The following is a 24,413-nucleotide window of genomic DNA, read 5'->3' as shown; positions in this document are numbered from 1 at the left end:
TACGTATGTAAACTAGTATTGCAGGACTATGCTTTATGTGGCGTTTCCTGCGGCAAGAACTAACACTGAGGTTATACGATACCGAAATCACATATACGTTGACTACGTTTAATCGATGCCGCTGATAAAACCAGTATGAATATATAGAACGAATTTTGCACGGTCTCCTATAAGTTCGTTTCACGATCGACGAAACAAATCTTGTTGCGTTGATAGTGCTTATCGAGTTCCCGCTCGATATCAGTGAATAGTTGAATAAGACATTTTGCGATACAAAATTTATTAACATATCTAATTATGTAGCTCGAGTTTATTCATTTTCTAGATACGACTATTTTCATACATGAAATTCAATGGATATCTTAATGGACACGACTTTACCTATTTTGTGCAATATTTTGTTAATTGATATTAATACTATCAAGTTTGAGTCACAAAATGTGAAAGATTAAATCAATGTGACAATGTTACCGTCACGTTGTTTAATTTAACACGATGTCAAAAATTTGTCTAAATGCGAAAAAAGCGATCTGAAATATACGATAAAATGTAATTTTACAAAAGCTTACCGCATTTTTATATCTGCGCCGTTGTTAATTTTGAAACTGCAACTACATTTATAGCAGTTCAATGGCTACCACGTAAACGATTAAGTATCCATTAACGACATCTTCTTGCGCGCTCTGGAACTTCCTCCTGTTCGCTTTCTTAAATTTTTCCATCTAAAATAAAAACACTCGAGTCAACTAAACAAAGTATTTAAGTCAACACTTAATCCCTATTCTATTATAAATATTTACCTTAAGATAACTGATATTATCGAACACAACTATAAATCGCCATTTAATGTTGGTTCAAGGTTAATCGTTAGAAATAATACTCTTACGAAACAAAGACGCGCAGGAAGCTACGTCTCATTACTTTCTTCTGTTTCTTCGTCGCGTCTTCCAGTAGTCAGACATTCCAATAAGTCCAATCGCATAGTAGAACTGGTATTTCGTTTGAGCAATTTCCCGGGCAGCGTTCCTTCCAAAATGTGTCCATGATTTAAGTCTCAGGTGGCGCCACGATCCGACGGAGCTTTCCGTTAATCGTTCTGCATAGAGTCGATGGATCGAGGGTCGAGGGATCGTTCAGTATCGATCAGGGCAGCGGGTGCAGTCTGTCAGAAACCCGAGAGATTAGGTTTTTATTCCACCCGTCGGAATTGCACAGTTCCGAGTAGATTATTTTTTTGTCCCCCCAAAGGCAACGAGTGATGCTGTCGTGACGCTCGCGCAACGGGACCGTGTTGCGAGGTAGAGTGCATTCACGACGATCCTGCATCCGCGTTCGCCAGAGTGAAACAACGGCACCTTGCACAGCACCAACTCCTACCCATTTCTGTAGTGCTCGGTGCTAAACAAAACGTGCCTCCCGCGATCCGCAATGGCGGAAACGAATGGGGCAGCAAATTTGAATATAAAAAACGGCAACTTCATCTGCGGTGTCGTCGAAGGTACGTGGACGATCGTTCTGCGGCACGAGACACGATTAGATAGTGCGGCTGGCAATAGTGCTGGGACGCTTGCACTTCCAACTACCGACCAGCGATGTAGCTGTGTGTTTAAACCAATATGGTATCTGTTGGCGAGAGGAAGGTCTAAATGTGATTTCAGTAAAATTAGAGAATGATTCAATGATGTATAGATACCCCTGCGGAGCGTTGACTGTCTATATATTTATTTGCAACTAATAGGACATCTTCGTTTAACTTGTATCACGATATAAAAGCCTGTAGTGTAATGCGATTTGAAAATGATTTGATGCGTAGTTCAATAAAGTAATTTGTATTGTTTGGTATTTCAGGATTTTATGGGCGGCCTTGGACTACGGAGCAAAGAAAGGATTTATTTCAAAAGTAAATGTAGTTTGGAATTAAATAAGTTTAATGATAGAAAAGAATAGGAATTAAATAAGTTTAATGATAGAAACTCCAGTTTTCAAACACCCTTTATTCCTTAATTTTTAGATTAAAAAAATGGGGAATGGATTCGTACTTGTATGCTCCGAAGGATGATTACAAACATCGGGCATATTGGAGAGATTTATATACAGTTGAAGAAGCAGAGCATTTGACTGGATTGATAACAGCAGCTAGAGAATGTGGTATCACTTTTTATTATGCCCTATCGCCAGGCTTGGATATCACTTACTCAAGTGTAAAAGAAGTTACAGTACTAAAGAGGAAATTGGAGCAGGTTAGCCAGTTTGGCTGCACTGCTTTTGCGTTGTTATTCGACGATATAGAGCCTGAAATGAGTGAAGCAGACAAAGAAGTATTTCAATCTTTTGCTCATGCACAAGTGTGTATTAAATGATTTAATTAACTCTTATGTTTAACAGTACGTTAAAGTTAATATAATAGCTGTTAAGTATTTTGTCTGTGATTAATTTAAAGAATTTATCAATAGGTTTCTGTTACAAATGATATTTTCCAACACCTTGGCCAACCCCGTTTTCTATTGTGTCCAACACAATATTGTGCAACTCGGGCAATGCCAAATGTAGCATCTTCAGAATACCTTAACACTCTTGGTAGTAAATTAGCTCAAGAGATTGATATAATGTGGACTGGGCCCAAAGTCATATCTAGACTTCTAACCGTTGAATCCATCGAGGAGATCACCGAAGTTTTAAGAAGGCCACCAGTCATATGGGATAATTTACATGCTAATGATTACGATCAAAAGCGAGTATTCTTAGGACCATATTCTGGTAGATCTCCCGACTTGATTCCTAAATTGAGAGGTGTTTTAACTAATCCCAATTGCGAATATGGAGCAAACTTTATAGCAATTCATACATTGGCTCAATGGAGTAGGTGTAACGTAGATGGAAAAAGAGACTTAAGTTTAAGTAAGTATTTATCTCCCATCTCTCCCTGTCTCTCTCTTTCATGTGGTATACCTTGCAGATGATACTGTATCAGCTGACATAAAATTAGAAACTGAAACAGAAGATGGTGTACTTGGCGAGGATGTACCGTCAACAATGTCTCCAAACATATATCACCCTCGACACGCATTGAAAAATGCCATTAACGACTGGTTAGTGGAATTCAATAAGAAACGGAATGCATGGGGCGTAATAGCGAAACCGCAACCATGCGTTGCTCCGACAATACCAATCCCAATAATCCCATCTGTGAATACATGTATGAGCCTCACGTCGACAACAACGACAACCTCCGTCCCAGCTACGTCCACGACAGTAAATAATTCTAATCATCTTCAAGCGTTGGCTGAGGTTTGCTCAACTGTAACTACTGGTGATAGTTTCATACAACCCCCCTCTGTTCCCGTCATGAACTCTCTGGTATCCGAAACCACAGTGGTTAGCGAACCCATTATCTCGTCGATTTCCACAAGTGTGGAGAATGTACCAAGTTCGAATACTTTGTCGTCCATGGAGCCGATGGATTGTAATACAACGCCTAATAGCTCTCCAGCGCACGCGGCCAAAATTCAAACAGAGGACGATGCTATGGTAGAGAACACTTCTGTAAGTCTTTTTAAGGCCAGGTGCAGATGAGCGTGTGAGACACGTGTCTGTTTTCGTCGTTGACAATTCTAGCAATACATTGAATTATACGAAGATATGCAGACACGCTGGTGTTTGCAGATTTTCATATAATTGAGTATACTGCTGAAACACGCTTTTTTGCACCCAGCCTGAACTACGGCTGAAATAGAATTTGAAGTTTAATGAAATATGTTCCGCAGACGTGTAGCGAAGCCTCTGGAAGTATGCAAGTAGAAGTGGATGGCACCTCGCCTGTTGTAAATGGTACCCAAATGATCGTTGAGAACGAGAGCGGCGATAACGTAGATCAAGAACCGCAAGAATCGTTCGACGCTGACAAACGGTTAACACAAGAGGATTTGTCGTTACTGTGCGACCTTTTCTACTTACCATTTGAACACGGTGGTCAAGGCATTCAATTATTACAAGAATTCAATTGGTTGAAAAGTAACGCTCACGTCGTTATGAGAAAGCCGAAAGAAGATGAATCTGCATCTCAGTCTGATGTAAGTGATTCTTCTAATATTATGTAGCTCTTAGAACAATGATATCTAATATCATTTTAACAAATATTTAGATCGAAGAATGGCACATGCGGGCATCTAAGTTGAATGACATGTGTAACGCCGTGAACAGACTGTTTCAGCGACTTACATTCTGTAATAATCGTGAGTTGCTATATGATCTGTACTCGTATGTGTGGGACATGCGAGGAGTCGTGTCTTTATTAAACAGTTACGTGAAATGGTTGGGTAAGTTACATTCTCTTTGTATAATAAATTAAATATATTCATCAGTATCTCGTTGTGTTTCACTATGTATCTTGAAACAGAAGTGAAATAAGAAAAAAGCTCCAAATCAAGTAGAAAATAGTATTAAAACTACCATTCAGATATTTCTTAATCTTTATTATTGCTCCATTTAAATATAATTATAGAAATATTAGTATTGAAATGTACAAGGAAAGTTCATTCAAGATGCTAGTATGCTGGTACAATGATAAGAAAAAGAATCACTTGCAATGTCACTGCGATAATATACTACAGAAAAACGTACAAAATTTATTGAATTTTATTTTATTTTTTTTTAATTTTCGAGTTTTATCGTGATTAGTAGACGTATTTGTTGTACTACAGATGAGTGCTGTTATTAATTTTTCTCAAAAGTACTATAATTTATTGCCTATACTTATATTTCAGAACAAAAGTGTCTCGAGTATCGGTAAGTGTAACATGTTCTATCCGTTTTTTTAACTCACTTATTTTGTCTGTTTACAAGAAAGACATGTTATTTATGAATTAAATTACAATTTAGCTAACAAATATATATAAAATAAATATACTTTTATAACTTGCTTATAATTTTCTATTGTTTTTAATACGCTAAGAGAAAACTTTTTACGTATTTTTTTATTAAACATTACACTAAGTCAGTTGTTCAAAACTATTTTTCTTAATCATTCAATAGTTCATATTATCTATTACACTGCACTTTCTTGTAAAATGACTAAATTTATACCATCATCAAACACGCAAAAAACATGAACCATTGATTTCATAAGTTACTGATGTTTTGTTAATCTATTTTCAAATTAAACAAAATTATAGAATAATGTCACTATCCTTAATCCTACATGTTCTTTTTTCATTATGCAATTACATGTACCATTGAACTACAATCGTAACCCACTATTATGTTGTAAATGTCATTATTTATAGTGACAATTTAGGAAGAGAAGTAGACTACAATTTAACGAATTTAAAAAGTAGTCAGTCTAACAAATTTATTAGTTAGAAGAAGCAATTTTTGTATAATTTGACAAGCTTTTGAAAGATCTAGGAAAAGACTATGGATACATACATCAGTAATGATTGGAATCGAAATATTTCGTAGATCGCATATCTATGGAATTGCATCTGTACATTTGTTTCTGCGCTTTAGAATCAAATGTACCATATGGCGCGCGTAAATGAATAAACAGGACTGCCGTAAGTCAAAATCAGAACAATATAAAGATATAAGTTACTATTGTTACTTGTACACATTCATGGTCTAAAAAAAGCACAGAACATAACTGTCAAATACAATGTACATTTCCTCTTATACAAAACTGAAACACAGTTACTAGCGAATTAGTTCTCATACAGGAATGATGTCACTGTAAACCTTTTTACTTTCAACTGTACATACAATATATTATAAAATTATATTCTCATTTGTCGACTAACGGCTTCCTATTTACAGTTCTGTTAGCGAACAAAGAATGTCACAACATTTCTCAATTTTATTTCTTTCATACCTTCTCCCCATGCCTAGAAAATTGTACATAAGTTGTAGTGTATTATCAAGATAAAAATTAACAATGAACACAAAGGGAATTGATGTGACTTTCTATATAGTGCATTATACGGCAGATGGTTTTTCCATAGCAAACACTTTTTGGGAAATTATTTAACAGCATCTATGTGGACCTGAACAAATACCATGTTTTAAGTAACCTTGTGCCAGCTATTAACATATTGGCTGACTTTCTTTCACAGATAATGATTTGGCAGAATCTATTTGTTGCAATAATATAAATCATATATTCGATGACTCAAAAGGATTTTCTTGCTTTGTGATGTATATTATAAGTGCTACACCTACTTCTTATGTTAAACTGTTACCATAAAGGTAAAAATTCAACGTTTGTAATAAATAGTTTCTGCTAACAGTATAAATGTATGAGGAACAATACAGCTTCAATTCACTGACTAACGTGCATTTTCTGTGTTTTCTGTCTTGTTGATAGCGTTTGGCAGATTCCCGTCGACGATGACAACGTTTACCCAGGGAAGCTACACATGTATGCGATTCATCAGTCTGAGTAATCCAATAAAAAGCGCGCGATCAGCAAAGCTTCAAACTGACGAGAATAATGATAATACCTGTGTTTGAAGCTTTGTAAAAAAGCCATTATTATAATTAATATAAGCAAGAGATTTGCGCGTAGAAGCAGCGTTCTGATGTCTTGAAGGATCTATTAAATATCTCTAGTATTTATATAATGTAGTTTGCTATAAGATGGACCTACTTTTTTATTTTGCAAAAATTCTCACAAAGCGTATATTGAAATTTTATTCCTGCAGAATGCACATAAATGTGTTACTCGATTTTTATTTTGTCTCTGTATCTGTATAGAATTTCATTTGCGTTAGCACCTATTCGAACTTTTTTTATACATTAATTGCTATTTAAAAATGTGTATAAGTTAAGTACAATTGAACATTGTATTACAATATGAATTTTTTACTCCGTTTTGTAAATGTAAGATTTCAATGAATTTTGTATAGCAATGATTTTTGCATGCAAAGTAAGTTCATCTGAAGTTTCTACAAAATTGGCAATGTTAGGACAATTTCCTGAATTGTTAAGGGCTTTTCCTGAGATTATACTGGTCAATCACAATCAACAAAAGCTGTATGTTCTATAATTCTTTTTTTGTTTTTCAAAATGTGTAAGAGTTTATTATTTGTAAAAGCAGACTTCCATTGTGTAGCATCTTTCGTGAATTGTGAGTGATCAGTAGAACATCCTCCTTTTGCCAACTTGCCTGTACTAATTTCTTTTAGTTGCAGAAACTGTATTCTTTTCAGGAGTAATAGGAGTTTTATTTCAGGCGCATTTTGGCAAACTGGATTATACCATCCTACCAATCCCATCTTCCCTTCCATTATCTCAGGAACTTGTCTTTGCGCGAACTTTGGTGCAACATTCTATAAAAACCAACTTTTGTTGCTATTATATTTTACTTTCATCACAATTGATTCAAGATTAATATTAAATATACAATATTTCAACGTTGACAAATTGATCTCCCTTTAACTAGACTTGTTTTTCAAACTACCTTATATGAGTTTCTCGTTCTTCTTATTTTAAAATTGTTCTTTACACATATGAACAGTTAGACCAAACATGATCAAGTTAAATATGATTTTATTCGTCAACGAAATGGTGCACCGTAGTTTCTCTATTCGATCGATGGATTTCTTTGTCTTGCAAATACGTTCCCTTCGACGTTTTAAATAATGCAAAGGGTACATCATTAGTGCTGATGAGATAAAGAAACCTAAAAGCTCCATCGATCGAAGTCCACTTATGCATGTTACAAATTTTAAGCAAAATTAGTGTTCAGAGCAGTGGAGAAGCCATTTCATAAATTTTGCAAACTGCATAATCGCGCGTACATAACGTTTCGTATTTCACCGCTTTATTAAGACCATATATTGTATCTTGGGAATAGGGTTCTCGAATGGATGGAAAGAAACGTTCATGAGCGGAGATCAAGAACCGTGGGTGTTCCGTGGAGGACTAACAGCTGATCTACAGGTACATTTATTTTGTAAAAATAGAATCTAACTTTAATAATGATTATTTCAATTTGTAATCAAAATAAGAAATAAACCAAAGAAAATTAACATTCAATTATTTTTTTACAGAGATTAATTCCAGTCGACAGTGGTAATGATTTATTCGTTTATAAGGCACCAGAAGTGCCCAGTAGTAAAATCTACACAATCAGGCCTTATGTAACAAGTGACGAAGATGCAATTTACACTGTCTGCAATAAAATCTGTGGCTGCATTGGGTCGTCTGCAGTGGCGGATAGGTAAGAATAATATTTTTGATATACGAACGATATTTTCCTTAGGAAGTAAGTAATGTTCTTTGTAATTTTAATCATAGAATGGTCGGCGGTTTTCTGACTTTAAGTCCAGAACTGTGTATGGTTGTCGAGGATGAAAGTGGTATAGTAGGTTACGCACTGGCTGCCTTAAATGTAAAGTCTTATAATCAGAAATTAGCTGTTTCTTGGATTCGTGAATTGCGAATGAAATATCCACTGGAAGAAGGTATTAATGAATTACCAGAAAATGTTCAGGTATTTCCCTTTACTCTATTAACATTAATAATCTCTATCAATTCTTTCAATATGAAAATATTGTACTGTAATTTTTATTTAGGATGCGATACGGTACTTCCACTCGTTTGTACCGGATGTACCCGAACAATTGTGTAGACAACATCCGTCGAAGTTATTATGCGCCATATTACCAAGTGTTACGGATCAATCCGTGCCTAAACGATTAATTACGTGCATTCTGGCGGCTTTAAGAGCAAATGGTAAGTTGAGGCTCTCCCTGTCTCCTCCAATATTTGCTAACTCTAAAAGAACTGTTTCAGGCTCCTTTGGTGTACATACAACAATGTCAAGCACAGACAAGGAGTCCCATGAGTTCTATAGTAAATTAGGTTTTATCGATTTGAATCCGGCGCACGAGGAACATCCTGGGATGAAAACAATGTGTAGAAGTTTCTAACAAAGAGTGAGTACGCCAGTGATATTTGTGAATAAAGTGTATCTGCTCGGACCATCCTCGAAGAAGGCTTCTATGACTTAGAGATGCAAACTTTTAAATGATAACGATTAAAGAAATGTATTTATTTCGAGAACGGTCCTGGGAAGGTTTCTATGATTGTTGTATGTTTTCGTGCAACGTACAGAGACTTGATTCGTCGACAGATACTCCCCTGCGAGTAGGAGAAAGAGAAAACGCAGGCAGGTTATACATTATAGGATCTTCAAATGGATTCATACTCCTTTTAAAAAATCTGACCTACAAGATATCTGCCTTTTTAAACTGTAAACAGGATAAAACAGATCACCCAAATGTGTTTAATGATGTAAATGCTCGCATATAGAACGCATCTACCGCACGAATTAAGTTGCAATAACGTTGAACGGGGAATATGCGACAGGAAGTGTTATAAAGTGCAATAGTAAGGATTAAATGAAGCAAGGCGGAACGTGGAAGCAAAGTAAAAATGGGGATCTATTAATTTTACGAATAATTATGTTTGTACGTACAACACACTATGGGATTTCGATATATCTGGTATGCTTGTATGTTAATAGAAAATTTTCTTGAAAATCGAAAGAATGTATATATATATATGTATAACGTGGTGAATGAAGTGGAAAGAAGAAAATGCCAGTATGTGTGTTCAATTAACAAATTAACTGAAGCTTTTTAATCCATCGAAAGATATTTTCCTATCGAAATCGCAGACACGAAGAAAGGAAAGAATGCGAGACACAGAGTGAGAAACAAACTTCGTTCTAATACGCCATAAAAACAAGAAAATGAAAGAACACAAGGTCTAGTTTTAATGTTGGAATCCATGTTTTTAAGAAAACCACCTAATCAATAGGTACTGTACTGCCCGGTAGCAAAAAAAATTCACGTCGAAGAGATTGTATATACATAATCGATATTTAATGCGCCTATCGTAAGGCCTTTTTATGTTTAACGTATCGTCCTAACTATCGTTGCTCTTATTCATGCAGATATCGATATTATTGGCGATTACTAAATGTCTCTACGATCGCAGTACGTACACGCGTACCTACGTATAGCCAGGGGAATGCGATATATGGAGAGTGGGTCCTGATAATCATGGTAGAATCAGATATGGAATACTTTTTTTAAACGTATCGAAGTTAAAATTGAAAAATGACGTTAAACGACTTTAAAGATCCGAGAGCTTGTAATAGGATTGTACCATGATTGCTGGGCATACTGTATACAATTTTTTATTCATTAGCATTCGTATGTACCCGAAAGCAGCTAACTTTATAATTTCTAATTTAATTCTATGGCGTCAAAGATGCTGAGTAATCTATACGTTACGTTTTATATGATTGTTTATTTTTTTTAACGATAAGTTGCTCTGTTTTATGGCAAGTAACTGAATCAATCGTAAATTTATTTACGTTCCTGAGAGAACAGGTAAAATGTATGCACTAACAATTAGTAGTAATATCAGTTACGTCTTTACATTGCTGGTTAGGTATCGACAAGCTAGTTGTTCGTACCACGCGTTGTATGCATCAGTGTATCAAATGTACAGAATCATATAGGAAGTAATTAACGAATTAGGCATACACACATGCACACGTATCGAGAGAGAATAAGAATTCAAATAAATATGGAAAATCTTAGATATATACTTGCCTTACAATTATTATCGGTCATAGTACTATTACGAAACGGAAAAGTTGTATCGCAGACTAAGGTGTGATTTTTTTTTACTCCGATCGAAGAACTTTGAAGATGCGGTGCCATGTACAGAAGAAAAAGAAAAGAAAAGAAAGATTCGATCACCGTAAAAATCGTTCATGTAACTATGAAATCTATTCTGATGTACTATGTGAAGTTGATAATGTTCACGAGTCTTATTTTATATTCGCACGTTTTTTGTGGCGGTCGAACGTAGAAACGATGAGAATAGTAATATTGACGGGAAGGCTGGAAGGCGAAAATTAATTTGTAGTTTAGTCATTTTTTCTTCCTTTTTTTTTTTATTCATAACTGTCTTTTTAAGATTGATTTATATATATGTATACTATCGCATGTTTTTTTTTCATCACTTGAAACTACGTTCCTAAACATGTTTACAGGGGATTCTGTATATAATACGAATGATATTTCAAAGGTACGGTTTTTGTATAACGAGCAACTTTTTAAAATAGGTTCATTCTTTTTGATGCTTTTTATACGGTAGGAAAAAGAGAATAATGTGCGTACAATAATGTTTCCAGTTATCTCGTCGTGTGTACTTGTAATTCATATGTGTAATTAACACTATTGAAACGATATGTGATTATTACTGGTTTATTTAAATAAACACTTCAAGACTGATACTTGGTGTAGCCGAAATCGAAGTCGACTGTATTTTTGAAACGAATCAATGACTGCACAGTCCGGTTTTAGTTTTTCATTGGTACCGTTGCGATGTCATTGTATTTTTGCAAATTCTGAATTTCATTTTGGAATTGTAATATCTGAAAATTCAAAAATAATGCACGAGAATCATTATTATTCAAGGAATATACATTTTCTCTTTGTAATAACTTTGCAATTTTTAATGTAGGAAAATAAGCGTATCAAATACCTTTTCTATTTCATTTTTAAACAAGCTTTGTTTAGTTCTAGGCGTTGTTTCGTCCACAGTATTTATTTCAAGTTTGTTTAAAGATTCTAATAGTTCATTAATTTTCTTGTTAATATCTCTGCAAAATGTTGTTTGAATTTCACGGTTCTTTTTTAAAATAACATTTACATAAAATTGCCCACTTACGTTGGAGGTATAAATTTTTGCTTCTGCTTTTTTCTTGAGCCCAACTTTTTCTAGAGTTTTAATAAACGTATGTACAGTGAGATTTTTGTAAAATTTTGTAAGTGAATAGAAGAATTTAAGAAAAAAAATATTTAAAAACATATCGAATCTCACCGGTTTGGAATTTCGTTTGAATATGGAAGCATAGTCTTCGATGTCGAATCCAAACGGTATGTTATCTAATAAATGATATTTTATTTAAGAATGAAATAAATGGTATAATAAAATTTCTTATACCTTCGTTTCGTTTCATGGCATTCTCCATAGATTTACTGTAACTCCTTTTATTTCGCCTCCATTCTTTTAATACATTTTCATCCCTAAACAATAGAACAGATCTAAAGAAATATATCTTCTTTTCAACGAGGCAAATGAAATAAAAAGTCTTACTTTATTTTCTGAAGTTTCGACGTCTCTTTGCAGAACAATTCTTTCAGTTTCGAAAACCATAACAAACGATGTTCCATTAGAACATTTGCACCTTTACTTTCGCATCTAAATGATTGGAAAATAAGATTGAAAAGAATTTGTTTTTAAATGAAAGATATTTTAGACAATTCGACTACTTATACTATACTAAATTGCATATTTCTATAAGCAAACATAATTTCAACTATTTGTTTATCCCTATATAATTTTCTAAACACGACAACATCCAATTTGAATCGTTTAATCTCATCGGATTCAATTTAAATCTTTTCCCATCTTTTGTAACAATGTCGAAAGTGCGTTTAATCCTTTCCTCATCGTATTTATCACATTTTTTAAACGATACGCTATTATCTGGCACTACAGAAACAGGTGCTTTGATTTTACTTATACGCTTGCACTCTTTCTCTACTGATTTGCGATAAGTTCTTAAAATGTTCACGTTGTTTCTAACATAAAGTGATCTTGGAGATGGACCCATCAGATGCAAAATTTTGTCACTCATTTCATCGATTTCGTTATCGATACAATTATCTATTTTATTATTTGACAAACTGTATCTTGACTTTTCTCGTGTGTATTGTAATTTTCTGTTCATTTTGGAATCAGTCATTTTTCGTAAATAGAAATCAATAGAGGACTTAGATTTCTTCTCTGAAGGATAATCGAGGTTCCTCAGAAATGTCAATTTTTCGTTATAATACCTGTTACTGGGCTTGTAAAACTTGCGTTTCTCTCTTTTAGACTCATTTTTGTTACGAACACTATCCTGCAACCGTACTGTTTTCTTCTTATTTTTTGAGGGACTCTGGTAGCACAGAATTGTCGACAATTTGGGCTCAATTTTATCTGGAAAGGTAAATAAAATTAATTTGTTTACCAATCTCAGTTCTCTGAACTGAAACATCAGACACTCACTTTCCTTGGGTTCAACCCTTTCTTCAGGGTGCGCGTTGTTCCACTTGAAACGCAAGAATTCCAAGATAGCCGCGCAACCGGAAGCCACAACCTCCTTTGGCGGTGTAACAAGCGGATTTTGGGTCACATGGAGGGTTCTCAGATTCGGCAGGGTACCTGAAAGTAGATCAAATAAGTTTATATTTATCAACTTATTAATTGCTCATTCAATAATTCTGAATTTTTATACATTTTTAGAAACGGCGAAAAAAATTATAAAGTAGGAAAGAAGAAAATGAGGAACGTTTGATCGAAGCTTACAAAGTTCTAATGGAAGATTCTCCACTCTATTTCCTTGAAGCAAAATTGTTTCTAAGCACTTGTGTCCTTTGATACTACTTGGCAAAGAAGAAAGTCGATTATTCCTCACATCCAACCATTCCAAATATTTCAAGGTACTAAAAACCTCGTCTGGAAGTTCCATTAGATCATTGTTCGACAAGTACAGCATCTGCAAATAAAAGAACAAAGTGTACTTTAATTGTACATTTTCATACAATCATTTATAAATGTATGTATACCTTTAATTGCGAGAAGTTGTACAATATTTCATTGGGAAATTGTTTTAAGTCGGTATTAGAAAAGTCTGCAAATGTTTCGTTACAAACAGGCTCCCTTTTGCGTACTAGCAGAGGCAAATTTATGCTGCTCGAAGATTTCCGCGGTTTTTTTAATACCGTGGAAGAACATTCCGAAGCATTATCCGAGAAAGCATCCTCGATGCATGTTAAACTCGAACCATTTTCCTTCGCGCCAATTATTTCGATTTCTATAATATTTAAGATACACTTAATACCCATGTATACCTTTATCAATTTTAGAAAGCCTCAAAAATTAAATTTAGTACATTTTTATTATAGATTACCTGGTTCTCCAATTTCTCTTCTTATACAATCAGAAGGAGCATCGTCTGATGGTGCTTTCGGTGTCTCAGAGGATGATGAATTCTCGAAAGCATTGCACATAACGTTTGGTCCAAACTCGATATCAAGAAGATCAAAATTTTCATCAGAGTCGAATGCATCTTCCATGCTGTCTAAAGTTTGTAATGGTAATGGTTGCGATCCATTTGCAACACTTGTTTTCCGACTATCGTCATTTTCTTCCTGTGGAAAATTACACGCAACCAATTAAGTTAAATAAATGAGGAGAATAAAGATCATAAATGATTCCAAATCACCTGGTATTCTTCATCGGAGATATCCTCTTCATTATTAATCAAGGTGATTTGCTCCGTAATCTGTTTCTCTTCCTCGTTCTTTACATTTTGTACGCTTTGATGAATGGACAGGAACTTTTTGCCACTCAGCTCAGCGCCAATTCCATAATATTGAGTTAATAAGTCTTTTGCCAAATCGCACATGGCGTGAAAATGAGTTTGTTTTAAGCTTCCACGGAAAGGAAATCTCGTTTCTGAATGTCAAGGGTGATAGAGTAACAATGATCGATCGAATTAATTGTAACGCCTGTTTATTCGTCACCTAGGTGACAAGAAAGGTGCATTGCGTATTTATATTGTTACTTCTATTGAAAGTAAGGAACATATAGTGGTGAAAGATAGGACTGACGAAGATATTTCCCTATTTTTCCTTGTTTTCCTATAGTTTCTTATTTTTTATAATTTTATATCCATTTAGCCTTGATCCTTTGTGCATTTAATCTATAGTTTCATAAGGAACTAAATTCCTGAAAAGGCATGAAGAATCTTAAAATTGAAATATACTTCTAATCAGAGGATTTATACAATTAAAATTTTTGAAATTAAAAGTAATAACTTTGTCCATCATAGGTAGCGCTTTAATCTATTTCCACATTCTGTCGGTAAAATCGTGACCGACACAGAAATGATAACAACGCTCCAAAGTGAGTCTCGAAAATTAGAACTACAACATACGTTTAACAATATTTATGTTCTGTAAGAGAAACTGACAATCAGTAACAACGTCCATCACTATATTATCATAATTTTAACACCTGCAACTCTTAACTTAAGCAATCTTACATAGAGTGCGCTCACTTTTAAGACATTCTTACACGGATATTTTGTTTGGTTATTCTGTGCTGCGAGCGCTCCGTTGGTCTAACCAAGCTGTTCTGTTTTGTGTTTAATCATTCTGATTAATCGAGATACGAACTAGTCGCTGTGCAAAATGTCGGATTCAGATGCCAGCAATCTGTCCGACAATGAAAGCGATCGGGGCGGTGGTGGAAGCGAGAGTGATCAAGAAGAGAACCGTTCGTTAAAATCCGCAGCTGGCAGCGATGCTGGCAGCGTTGGGGAGAGATCGCGTAGCGTTTCTCGTAGTAGAAGCCCGTCACGATCACGATCCAGGAGTCCGTCGAGGTGGAGATCGAGGTCTCGTTCAGCGTCCGGGTAATTAACATAAAGAAATGAAACTCTTATGTACTTGGATACTTGTGAGATATCTTTTGTACTGACTAATTCGAGTCGTAAACCAATAGCAACCCACAGATATGAAAATATTTCAGTACACCTTGCATTATGTAATTTCTAACGTAGCGTGCTACTTACTGAATATGATATTTGTCAGGGATGACTAGAATTTGTTAAATCTTTAGTTCCGAGGATGGTAGAGGAGACGAGGCGGAGGAAGCAAGATCTGGAGATGAAGAAATGGTGGAGCCTGAGGAAGAGCCTGAAGGTAAAGTAAATGTGTAACCGAGCAATGTAAAATGTAAGATTCATTGGCTATAAGTGTATTTCTTTTTATTCAGGAGAGGATCTCGATGATAGCAGCGAATATGATGAGGAGGAAGAAGAAGAAGACGACGACAGGCCTCGGAAGAAGAAGAAAAAAGACAAATGCCGTGACTTCATCATAGATGAGGCCGAGGTAGATGATGAAGTTGAAGATGACGATGAATGGGAGGAGGGTGCCCAGGAAATTGGCATTGTCGGAAACGAAGTGGACGAATTGGGTCCTACTGCCAGAGATATTGAAGGCAGGCGTAGAGGCACCAATCTTTGGGAGTCAGTATCTTGAATTTTAATATTATTTGTTCTTAAACTAACATCAACATATTCTTTACAGTTCCCAAAAAGAGGACGAAATAGAGGAATATCTGAGGAAAAAATATGCAGATGAATCTCTTGCCACTCGTCACTTTGGAGATGGCGGTGAAGAAATGAGTGATGAGATTACGCAACAAACTTTACTGCCAGGTGTGAAGGATCCAAATCTATGGATGGTAAAATGCCGTATCGGAGAAGAAAAGGCAACGGTGCTCTTATTAATGCGAAAATTCATAACATATCAATTCTCAAGTACGCATAATCACGCTAAACTTTCTCTTGAATGGTAGAGGGAGTGTGAATTCAATGAATTTTCTATGAATTAATTTTTAGACGAGCCACTTCAAATAAAATCCGTGGTTGCACCGGAAGGAGTAAAGGGTTACATCTACATAGAAGCGTACAAACAACCGCACGTGAAAGCCGCCATTGAGAACGTAGGAAATCTAAGGATGGGTATTTGGAAACAACAGATGGTGCCAATTAAGGAAATGACTGATGTGCTTCGCGTAGTCAAAGAGCAGACAGGCTTGAAGGCTAAACAGTGGGTCAGATTAAAAAGAGGAGTTTACAAGGATGACATAGCCCAGGTTGATTACGTTGACTTGGCGCAGAATCAGGTTCACTTGAAGCTGTTGCCGAGAATCGATTATACTAGACCCCGTGGAGCACTGAGGACCGCTCAAAGCGAATCGGAAGCCTTGAAACGTAAGAAGAAGAGGAGACCACCGGCTAAACCGTTCGACCCAGAAGCAATTCGTGCTATTGGCGGAGAAGTAACTAGCGATGGTGACTTCTTGATTTTCGAAGGAAACAGATACAGTAGAAAAGGGTATGCTTCACGTAATATACTTTCGTTATATATATTATTTAAATTCTATAATGAAAGAATATCCTTTTATGTGCATTTCAGATTTTTATACAAAAATTTTACGACAAGCGCGATCATCGCTGAAGGTGTGAAACCAACCCTATCCGAACTTGAGAGGTTCGAGGAGGCCCCGGAGGGTGTCGAGTTAGATTTAAGCGGAGCACCAGCAACTGGTGTTTCCGGGAAGGAGGAAGCTGCGGTGACTCATTCCTTCAGCACAGGCGACAATGTCGAAGTGTGTGAGGGTGAATTGATCAACTTGCAAGGGAAAATTGTTTCGATAGATGGCAACATGATCATGGTGATGCCGAAACACGAGGAGCTTAAGCAAGCGTTGGAATTCCAAGCGTGCGAATTGAGAAAGTACTTCACCATGGGCGATCACGTCAAGGTGACGACCTAAATCCGCTACGCGGCTGTAGAATATAATTTACTATATAAGAATTTGATTTTTCATTGACTAATTATTTGCAGGTTGTAGCAGGAAGATACGAAGGTGATACTGGTTTGATAGTTCGAGTCGAACAAAACAGAGTGGTCCTATTTTCTGACCTTTCCATGCACGAACTCGAAGTCCTTCCGAGAGACTTGCAGCTATGTTCAGATATGGCAACGGGTGTGGATAGTTTGGGTCAGTTCCAATGGGGTGACTTAGTACAGTTAGATGCGCAAACCGTAGGAGTGATCGTTCGACTCGAACGCGAGAACTTCCATGTACTTTCGATGCACGGTAAGGTGATAGAGGCCAGGCCTCAGGGGCTTGCGAAGAGACGCGAGAATAGAAACGCCGTGGCTTTAGACTCCCAGCAGAACACTATACAGAGGAAAGACATCGTCAAAGTGGTGGATGGTCCACACGCTGGAAGAGGCGGTGAGATTAAACACTTGTACAGAAGTTTCGCGTTTCTGCATTCAAGGATGTTTGTCGACAATGGTGGGATTTTCGTTTGTAAGACGAGACACTTACAACTTTCCGGCGGAAATAAATCCAATATATCGCCCATGACGCCAGTGGCGGGATTTATGTCGCCAAGAATCGCATCGCCGATGCATCCTAGCGGGTAAATAACATTATCGTCGCTCCTCCAGAATAGCTGTATTCGCGCAATACAAAAAAATCCATTTTGCAGAGGTGGTTTTGGAAGAGGTGGAGGTGGACGAGGCAGAGGTCGCGGAGGCGGCGCCAGACGCGACAGAGAGTTAATAGGAACTACCATCAAGATAACGGGTGGACCGTACAAAGGAAACGTTGGAATAGTAAAGGACGCTACAGAGACGACTGCTCGTGTTGAGTTACATTCTACCTGCCAAACCATATCCGTGGACAGGTCTCACATCGCGAACGTTGCAGTGCTCACCAAAGATGGTGGCTTCAGCAGTTACAACAGGACACCAGCGTACGGACCAGGCCAGACGCCTATGTACGCCAGGGATGGGTCCAAGACACCGATGCATGGTTCCCAGACACCTATGTACGAAAGTAAGTAGTTCAAACAGATAGCTATTCAATAAACTATGAGTTAGCACTATTTGAAACTTGATAACATAACATTTTTTATTCGCAGACGGTTCTCGTACACCTCATTATGGTTCGATGACACCGTCGCACGATGGTTCGCGCACACCTGGACAATCTGGCGCCTGGGATCCTGCTGTTACCAATACGCCCGCAAGAACTAACGACTTCGACGGATACAGCATGGAAGAAGGTGGATCTCCAGGCTACGCACCCGGTTACCCTCCTACTGGCGGACCGTTCACCCCGCAAACGCCTGGCACGATGTACGGTTCAGAGCAAAGTTTCAGTTCGTATCAGCCAAGTCCTAGCCCAGCAGGAAGCGCCTCTGCGAGTCCCAGTCCTGCAGGATATGTCGCTACTCCTTCACCAAGTGGTACTGGATACACCACCAGTCCTCACGGAGCGTTTGCCACGCCTTCACCGATGGGTTACAGTCCTATGACTCCTGGTAATTTTACTTTGTTACTTTTCATTGTTCTAATCGCAATAATTTAAGTAATTTACTAAGTTATTATTATTGTTTTGCTTTTTAGGAGTTGCCGGTAGTCCGTACAATCCACAGACACCAGGCGCTGGTTTAGATACTACTGTTGGCGCTGGTATCATTGGAGGAACCGAATGGCACACCACGGATATCGAGGTTCGAATCCGTGATTCTCATCAGGATCCCGCATTGGCGGGTCAACAAGGTGTCATTCGAGGAATATCCGTAAGTACTCGTTATATTATAAGAGACAACATTTTATGAAACTTCTACGATGATTCGTAATCGAGCAATTGGTCATTAATCTGCCAACAGGGTGGCATGTGCGCGGTCTTTCTACCTGTGGAAGACAGAGTGGTGAACTTAGTTTGCGAAGAGCTGGAACCGGTAGTTCCATCGCGAGGCGACCGAGTCAAAGTGATCATAGGAGAAGACAGAGAAGCGGTGGGTACACTACTCTCCATAGATAATCAAGAGGGTGTGGTGAAACTGAACAAGGATGAAGTGAAGATGTTACATTTGCGGTTCCTATGCAAGATGAAGGCACCGAACACGTAATTCTTCATTCCAAAACTGCACTGCGAACCAGAAAATGGATCTATAAAGACGTCTTTAACGATGAAAACGGACTCCAGGGATTTTTAATGAAAATTATACAGACATCATTAACACCGACAATTTCACGTTATACTGCTTGTTATGTTCAAAAGTAGCATTCAAATTATGTAAAATAAATACATATTATTATTGTAAAGGCCAATGCACCCTTCCCTAGGATTAAAGTTGAATCTTTTTAAATATATTGTAAAAGACGACGATGCAATTGGTGAAAAATACTTTCGTGTAAACCGCTCTTAATTTGTCTTCCATCTAACGAGAGAAAAACGAAGCAAATTATAGCCACAAGAGGTTCGAATAACTAAACTATTTTCTAATCATTTCTGGTGGCTCATTAGTCTGAAATTAGTTGCATAACAAAAGAGAAAAAGTCGTGGCGAGATGATTAGGGAACGCTCAAGAGATCGGTATAAATTTTCCGAAATTTTTCAAGGGAAAATCGTACTAATCGGGATTTACCGATTGGAGTATGAGATCATGCTTCCTGTGGTTATTTCCGGTATTTGTGGCAGTTACTCTCGTTAAGATAGCAAGGTACGTAATTACGAACGTCATTAACATTGCATATCTATTTTATTTAAAATGAAATATAACATAGTATTTCGAAAGAATGCTCTGAATTAATGATCTAAAGTCGAGACTCATTTTCAATGAAAATATACGCTTTCTTTGATCAGGGTGATGGCTGTTAGTAGTTTAAAACACGAACAAAATGTTGGCACGGTGTTGTTCGAGAAATGCGATGCAGCTAAACATTGCTGGACCACGGAAGAGTTTATTATTTTGAATAGTCGTCGAATGTTTCAGGACTTGCTACCGAAGGTAAACTTTATTCTGCTTTATTCTGTTAATTTAGAATTATTTCAATGTTTAGTTTCTCCTATGTCCATCATACTTTATACAATTAATATTACGCGCCAATTAATCCCTCTTGTTAATTGACAAATTCTAAATGCAATTTTTTCAAGTATTTTATAGAATTCGTTTTTAATTAACACTCGAAAACTGCATAGGATGACCTGTTTGAAAAATGTTTATTTATTATTCCTGGCGCCATCTTCATGTTCACCTCTTCTCCAAGAGCTGGCGCTAGTAGTTCTTCAGTAGTTTACTTCACTGTCGATAATTGTGTGCGACCAGTTTGAACGCTTTTCACAGAAATGGCGATAGTAGTTTTTTAAGTAATTCACTTCGCTGTCGATAATGCTGTACGACCAGTTTGAGCACTTTTCGCAGAGATATCGCTACGGGTAATAATATAACTAATTTGAAATATAATGCGCGAATTATTACAAACGTGAAATTTGTTTTTACTGAATACATCTCTACACTCAATGTAACATCCAGCTTCGACAAATTCCTTCACTAAATTCTATTCTCCAACACTATACTGAATAAAAAAAAGGGCAGAAAAATCCCACGCACGATTAGCAATAACGAACGGTAACAAAAATAGAGATGGCATTCGGGTGTTAATTAAGGGTCGAAAAAACCCCGGGGACCGTTCCATCATCGGAACACGGCCGTAAAACACGCTCACCCACTCGTCCACCCCGTGGCTCTGATCCTACCCCTCCCATCCAGGTGAAAGTTCTGAATTACGAGAACGATCGGTACATCGCGCTCCTGATGGATTACTTTCACATCTGTCTGGAGAGCGTGCGCAACCTGTCGATAGGTAAAACGAAGCACCTGATGCTGAAAGCGTTGGCGGACACGATGGGCGGCTACTTGCAGGTTTACATTCTGCCCTTAACCAGACGCTCCTATTACGCGGGGAACATAAAGTATCGGAACGCGAGGAAACTGTTCGAGCTCCACGAGCAGCTGAAGGTGTTCCTGCGAAGCAACGGGGCTGGTTGGTTGCCTGCCACCAAGGAGATAAGGCACGCGAAAGCACACCCGATCGTGATCACGCCGCCTAGATCGTCCGTGGCTTGCGACGGCATTATTACCTATCCTGCTTGTAAGAACATTGCCTTTGGTCCCCCTCTTCGCATGTATAACACTCAAAATATACTTTACAACGCATTCTGAACTATATTATTCAATTTTATTCAATGATGATTGCTCTAAACGAAATGATTCTATTCGTGGATAGATTGAAGAGTTTGGGGCACGCGTGAAGCGTTTTGTCTGACCAGGATCCCTTCATGCGACTGAATCTACTTATAGGACAGTCGCGGAGACGCTAAACACTGTGTATCAGTGTACGAATGAGTTAGTGCTTATTGAAATGGACAGCGGTTTAGATCAGACTATTCTTTGTCAAATGTATCGTTGTCTTTTGGAATATGTTTGGAGGGGTTCGACTTTAATTCGAGGGAAAGGTGCATTGTTTTTAAGTCACAGACTTTTCGATCTACCCTCGCGTGAGATCAGTTCTGTTCGATTGAAATCATACCATTGTAACTTTTTATTTATTCAATATACCATACTGTTACTAAAATTCGAACAATTTTTTCTTTTCCAGCTTCAACCGGTTACAACGAACGAGCTGAAATGAAACATTTCACGTTCAAACAGAAAAAGAGGCTCGCATCGAAGCAGAAAAGCAAAACTAATCCTGGTGAGTGTATTCTGCCTCGAGTAAACGTCTTAATTAAAACGAAATAAACAAATGAACTGTATCAAACGTATCCCCGTCATCGTTCGAAGAAAACGAAGACGCATCCGCGGGTAACGAACCAATTATCATCCCCCTTCCGTTCCTCGACGACGACGCGGATCCGAACAGGTATCGATCTCTCGCACCTTTTCTACTCCTCTACACGCGCGACGTTCGAACTGAATCCTTTTTTTTTCACCAGCATCGCGTTACCCTTCAAGAGGAACACCTTGCAGTCGTTGCACAGCGAATGGTCGACCTTCGTGTTGGTGAAATATTACATAGCAAGCGTGAAGTGCATCCTCTCCAAGTCGAACGGTAGGGCGGAAGTGGAGGCCTTCAACCAGCGGTTTTACGATTGGCTGCAGCAATCCGTACGTTGTGAGTCGCTGTGATCGAAAGTGGCAATTTTTCCTTAATACGATCGCACACGTTTCAACGCAGTCATTATACGAACTCGAAGCTAAACAAGAGAGCTGTCATTCGTATTTTCTCTCTACAATATCGCGACAAGCGTAGTCGATACTTTCACCAATCCTCCGCTTCGTTGCAGCAGTCGTTGAATCACCACGATCTACGTTCCAGGTGCAACGACACCTCGATGACGAGAAATGGTACCCAGCGTTCGGCGGCGTTCTCCGTGTGATCTCCACCCTGGAGGAAGCCGGTACCCACGACGATTCATCTCCTTATTCGTAAATTTTCCAACGCGATACGTACCGCGTAACCCGACGTTTTTCCGTGGCAGGCGCGGGAACCGGTCCCACGAAGGGAAGAAAAAGCGGCGCGCATCAGGCGATGCCCAAAACGGGCGAGCTGCCGCTCGTCGAGACCGACGAGGAAGGCGTGCCGCCGCTCTACAAAGGTGAGCCTGGTGAAAGCGACCGTTCTCATCCGCGTCTCTCGATCGTGCCACCGAATTTTCTACGAACGGTTTCCACAGCTTTCTAACGTCGCTTGTCTTTCACGCTTCAGACGGGGAGGCGACCGTCACGCTGGGGACGACGGAATTAATATCGATCGCCGTGGTCAGCGCGCTGCTGGTCTGGTTGCTGGTGGGCCTCACCTTGGTCTGCTACAGGTTCCTCGTCAGACATTCGGACGAGTCTGGGCCTTGCGATCCGTTGGATCCTCCGTAGGTTTCTTAGGGTTTAATTAACTGTGGCTACAAAAATGGGATCATTTATTATATATACATTTTTAATTAGTCGATAGAGTGTTTGTGTGTGGGATTTGTATGGATTGATCTCTGCTATTGGGTTGACTGTTTGTAAGGTTTGTGTTAAGTTAATGTTAAGATTATAAGAGTGGAGTGTGATTGTTGGTATTTTGAATTTCTGTAAGTTTTCGTAAATTTTAGAAGAATTACTTTGCTCTTGTATAATTTAGCGTTGCTGTCTTGTACGAAAATAAGGAGTACTGTCAGCCCGACACGTGTCCAGCGCAAACGACTCGTAAAGGGTTGCTCGAGCGGCTTAAGGACTACTGCAGGAGCAAGTTTGTCCGTAGTCCGGGTCGTACGGACGAGGAACGATGTTTAGCTGCAATTAGTTACACTAGTAAAGATACGGTCGACGTTAGTAACAGTAGCAGAAGTTATCAGTGAGTATCTAACTGGGATAGTATTTTAAAAAGTGTTTCTTTTTCAGTTTCTATTAAATGTAAATTAATTTTGATAACAAATGTCCGTTTCTTGGAACATTATCTCGATTAAATTTGATTTTCAATTTGTACAACTTTGTTTTTCATGTACTTTCAGAAAAAGAAAAGTTTCCAAATCGGTTTCAGCGACGTTATCCACTTATCGAAAGGAACGCGTGCCAATCAAAGTACGCAATTCTAATAAATACTTTTAACCACATAAACCAGCGAGATATAATAGTAAATATTTTTCAACTTCCACAGAAAGTCTACTACAGTTCGGATGGCTCGTTAACCACCAACACCGAGAGCCCTTGCATACCCAGATAACAAGAGGCAACAAGTTTCCATTTATCTTCTTTCTCATATAAACGCAATAAATACCATAAAACGATCAACAAAATTATCGTCCTATTTGCCACAAAAAATATTACAAAATTCAACATTCAAGACTCAAACTCAACAGAA

General features: G+C 37.9%; 4 protein-coding genes across 7 annotated transcripts; 3 read left to right on the top strand and 1 right to left on the bottom strand.

Moving 5' to 3' along the window:
* Positions 1-1,122: 1,122 nt before the first annotated feature.
* Positions 1,123-10,610, top strand: Oga (O-GlcNAcase). Of its 4 annotated transcripts, XM_076905929.1 has the most exons (14): positions 1,123-1,498; positions 1,849-1,900; positions 2,012-2,345; positions 2,454-2,898; positions 2,957-3,543; positions 3,765-4,070; positions 4,142-4,316; positions 6,356-6,409; positions 7,847-7,932; positions 8,043-8,212; positions 8,290-8,485; positions 8,568-8,727; positions 8,788-8,930; positions 9,128-10,610. In XM_076905929.1, the coding sequence occupies exons 1-13, from the start codon at positions 1,429-1,431 to the stop codon at positions 8,922-8,924; spliced, it is 2,772 nt and encodes a 923-aa protein (XP_076762044.1). In that variant the 5' UTR covers positions 1,123-1,428; the 3' UTR covers positions 8,925-8,930; positions 9,128-10,610. The 4 variants fall into 4 exon arrangements, with proteins under 4 accessions (XP_076762044.1, XP_076762046.1, XP_076762043.1 ...); XM_076905931.1 differs by having other exon boundaries at positions 2,957-3,528; positions 8,788-10,610; XM_076905928.1 differs by having other exon boundaries at positions 8,788-10,610.
* Positions 10,611-11,021: 411 nt separating this feature from the next.
* On the bottom strand, positions 11,022-14,533 carry LOC143429620 (uncharacterized). The gene is made up of 12 exons (XM_076905298.1): positions 14,351-14,533; positions 14,036-14,276; positions 13,692-13,939; positions 13,432-13,621; positions 13,132-13,287; positions 12,918-13,062; positions 12,175-12,279; positions 12,022-12,104; positions 11,899-11,963; positions 11,746-11,795; positions 11,560-11,677; positions 11,022-11,449 (listed from the first exon to the last, which is right to left on the bottom strand). The coding sequence occupies exons 1-12, from the start codon at positions 14,531-14,533 to the stop codon at positions 11,375-11,377; spliced, it is 1,659 nt and encodes a 552-aa protein (XP_076761413.1). The 3' UTR covers positions 11,022-11,374.
* Positions 14,534-15,214: 681 nt separating this feature from the next.
* On the top strand, positions 15,215-19,824 carry Spt5 (Transcription elongation factor subunit Spt5). Its single transcript, XM_076905919.1, has 11 exons — positions 15,215-15,544; positions 15,751-15,833; positions 15,907-16,162; positions 16,224-16,456; positions 16,538-17,036; positions 17,118-17,466; positions 17,550-18,136; positions 18,206-18,555; positions 18,641-19,042; positions 19,128-19,303; positions 19,394-19,824. The coding sequence occupies exons 1-11, from the start codon at positions 15,321-15,323 to the stop codon at positions 19,634-19,636; spliced, it is 3,402 nt and encodes a 1,133-aa protein (XP_076762034.1). The 5' UTR covers positions 15,215-15,320; the 3' UTR covers positions 19,637-19,824.
* A 526-nt stretch (positions 19,825-20,350) lies between these two features.
* LOC143429619 (uncharacterized) lies at positions 20,351-24,275 on the top strand (the record flags this gene model as incomplete). The annotated part of the gene is made up of 11 exons (XM_076905297.1): positions 20,351-20,518; positions 21,281-21,662; positions 22,170-22,265; positions 22,355-22,433; positions 22,507-22,678; positions 22,890-22,971; positions 23,053-23,169; positions 23,280-23,439; positions 23,694-23,906; positions 24,064-24,133; positions 24,210-24,275. Coding segments are annotated over 11 exons (1,605 nt in total), but the record flags the coding sequence as incomplete, so codon positions are not given.
* Between the last annotated feature and the right edge of the window lie 138 nt (positions 24,276-24,413).

The sequence above is a fragment of the Xylocopa sonorina genome, chromosome 12 (assembly GCF_050948175.1).
Source record: "Xylocopa sonorina isolate GNS202 chromosome 12, iyXylSono1_principal, whole genome shotgun sequence".
NCBI classification, from domain to species: Eukaryota; Metazoa; Arthropoda; class Insecta; order Hymenoptera; family Apidae; genus Xylocopa; species Xylocopa sonorina.
Note: the sequence above shows the minus strand (reverse complement) of the source record. Positions and strands in the feature narration are given on the sequence as shown.

Coding starts and splice junctions, on each gene's coding strand:
- Oga (XM_076905929.1), top strand. CDS start 1,429: ATGGCGGAAACGAATGGGGCAGCAAATTTGAATATAAAAAACGGCAAC. Junction 1,901..2,011: donor AGAAAGGATTTATTTCAAAA/GTAAATGTAGTT, acceptor CTTAATTTTTAG/ATTAAAAAAATGGGGAATGG. Junction 8,486..8,567: donor AATTACCAGAAAATGTTCAG/GTATTTCCCTTT, acceptor ATTTTTATTTAG/GATGCGATACGGTACTTCCA.
- LOC143429620 (XM_076905298.1), bottom strand. CDS start 14,533: ATGTGCGATTTGGCAAAAGACTTATTAACTCAATATTATGGAATTGGC. Junction 11,964..12,021: donor TGCCATGAAACGAAACGAAG/GTATAAGAAATT, acceptor ATCATTTATTAG/ATAACATACCGTTTGGATTC. Junction 11,796..11,898: donor TCAAACGAAATTCCAAACCG/GTGAGATTCGAT, acceptor TTAAAACTCTAG/AAAAAGTTGGGCTCAAGAAA.
- Spt5 (XM_076905919.1), top strand. CDS start 15,321: ATGTCGGATTCAGATGCCAGCAATCTGTCCGACAATGAAAGCGATCGG. Junction 18,556..18,640: donor CCAGACACCTATGTACGAAA/GTAAGTAGTTCA, acceptor TTTTATTCGCAG/ACGGTTCTCGTACACCTCAT. Junction 19,304..19,393: donor GTGTCATTCGAGGAATATCC/GTAAGTACTCGT, acceptor ATCTGCCAACAG/GGTGGCATGTGCGCGGTCTT.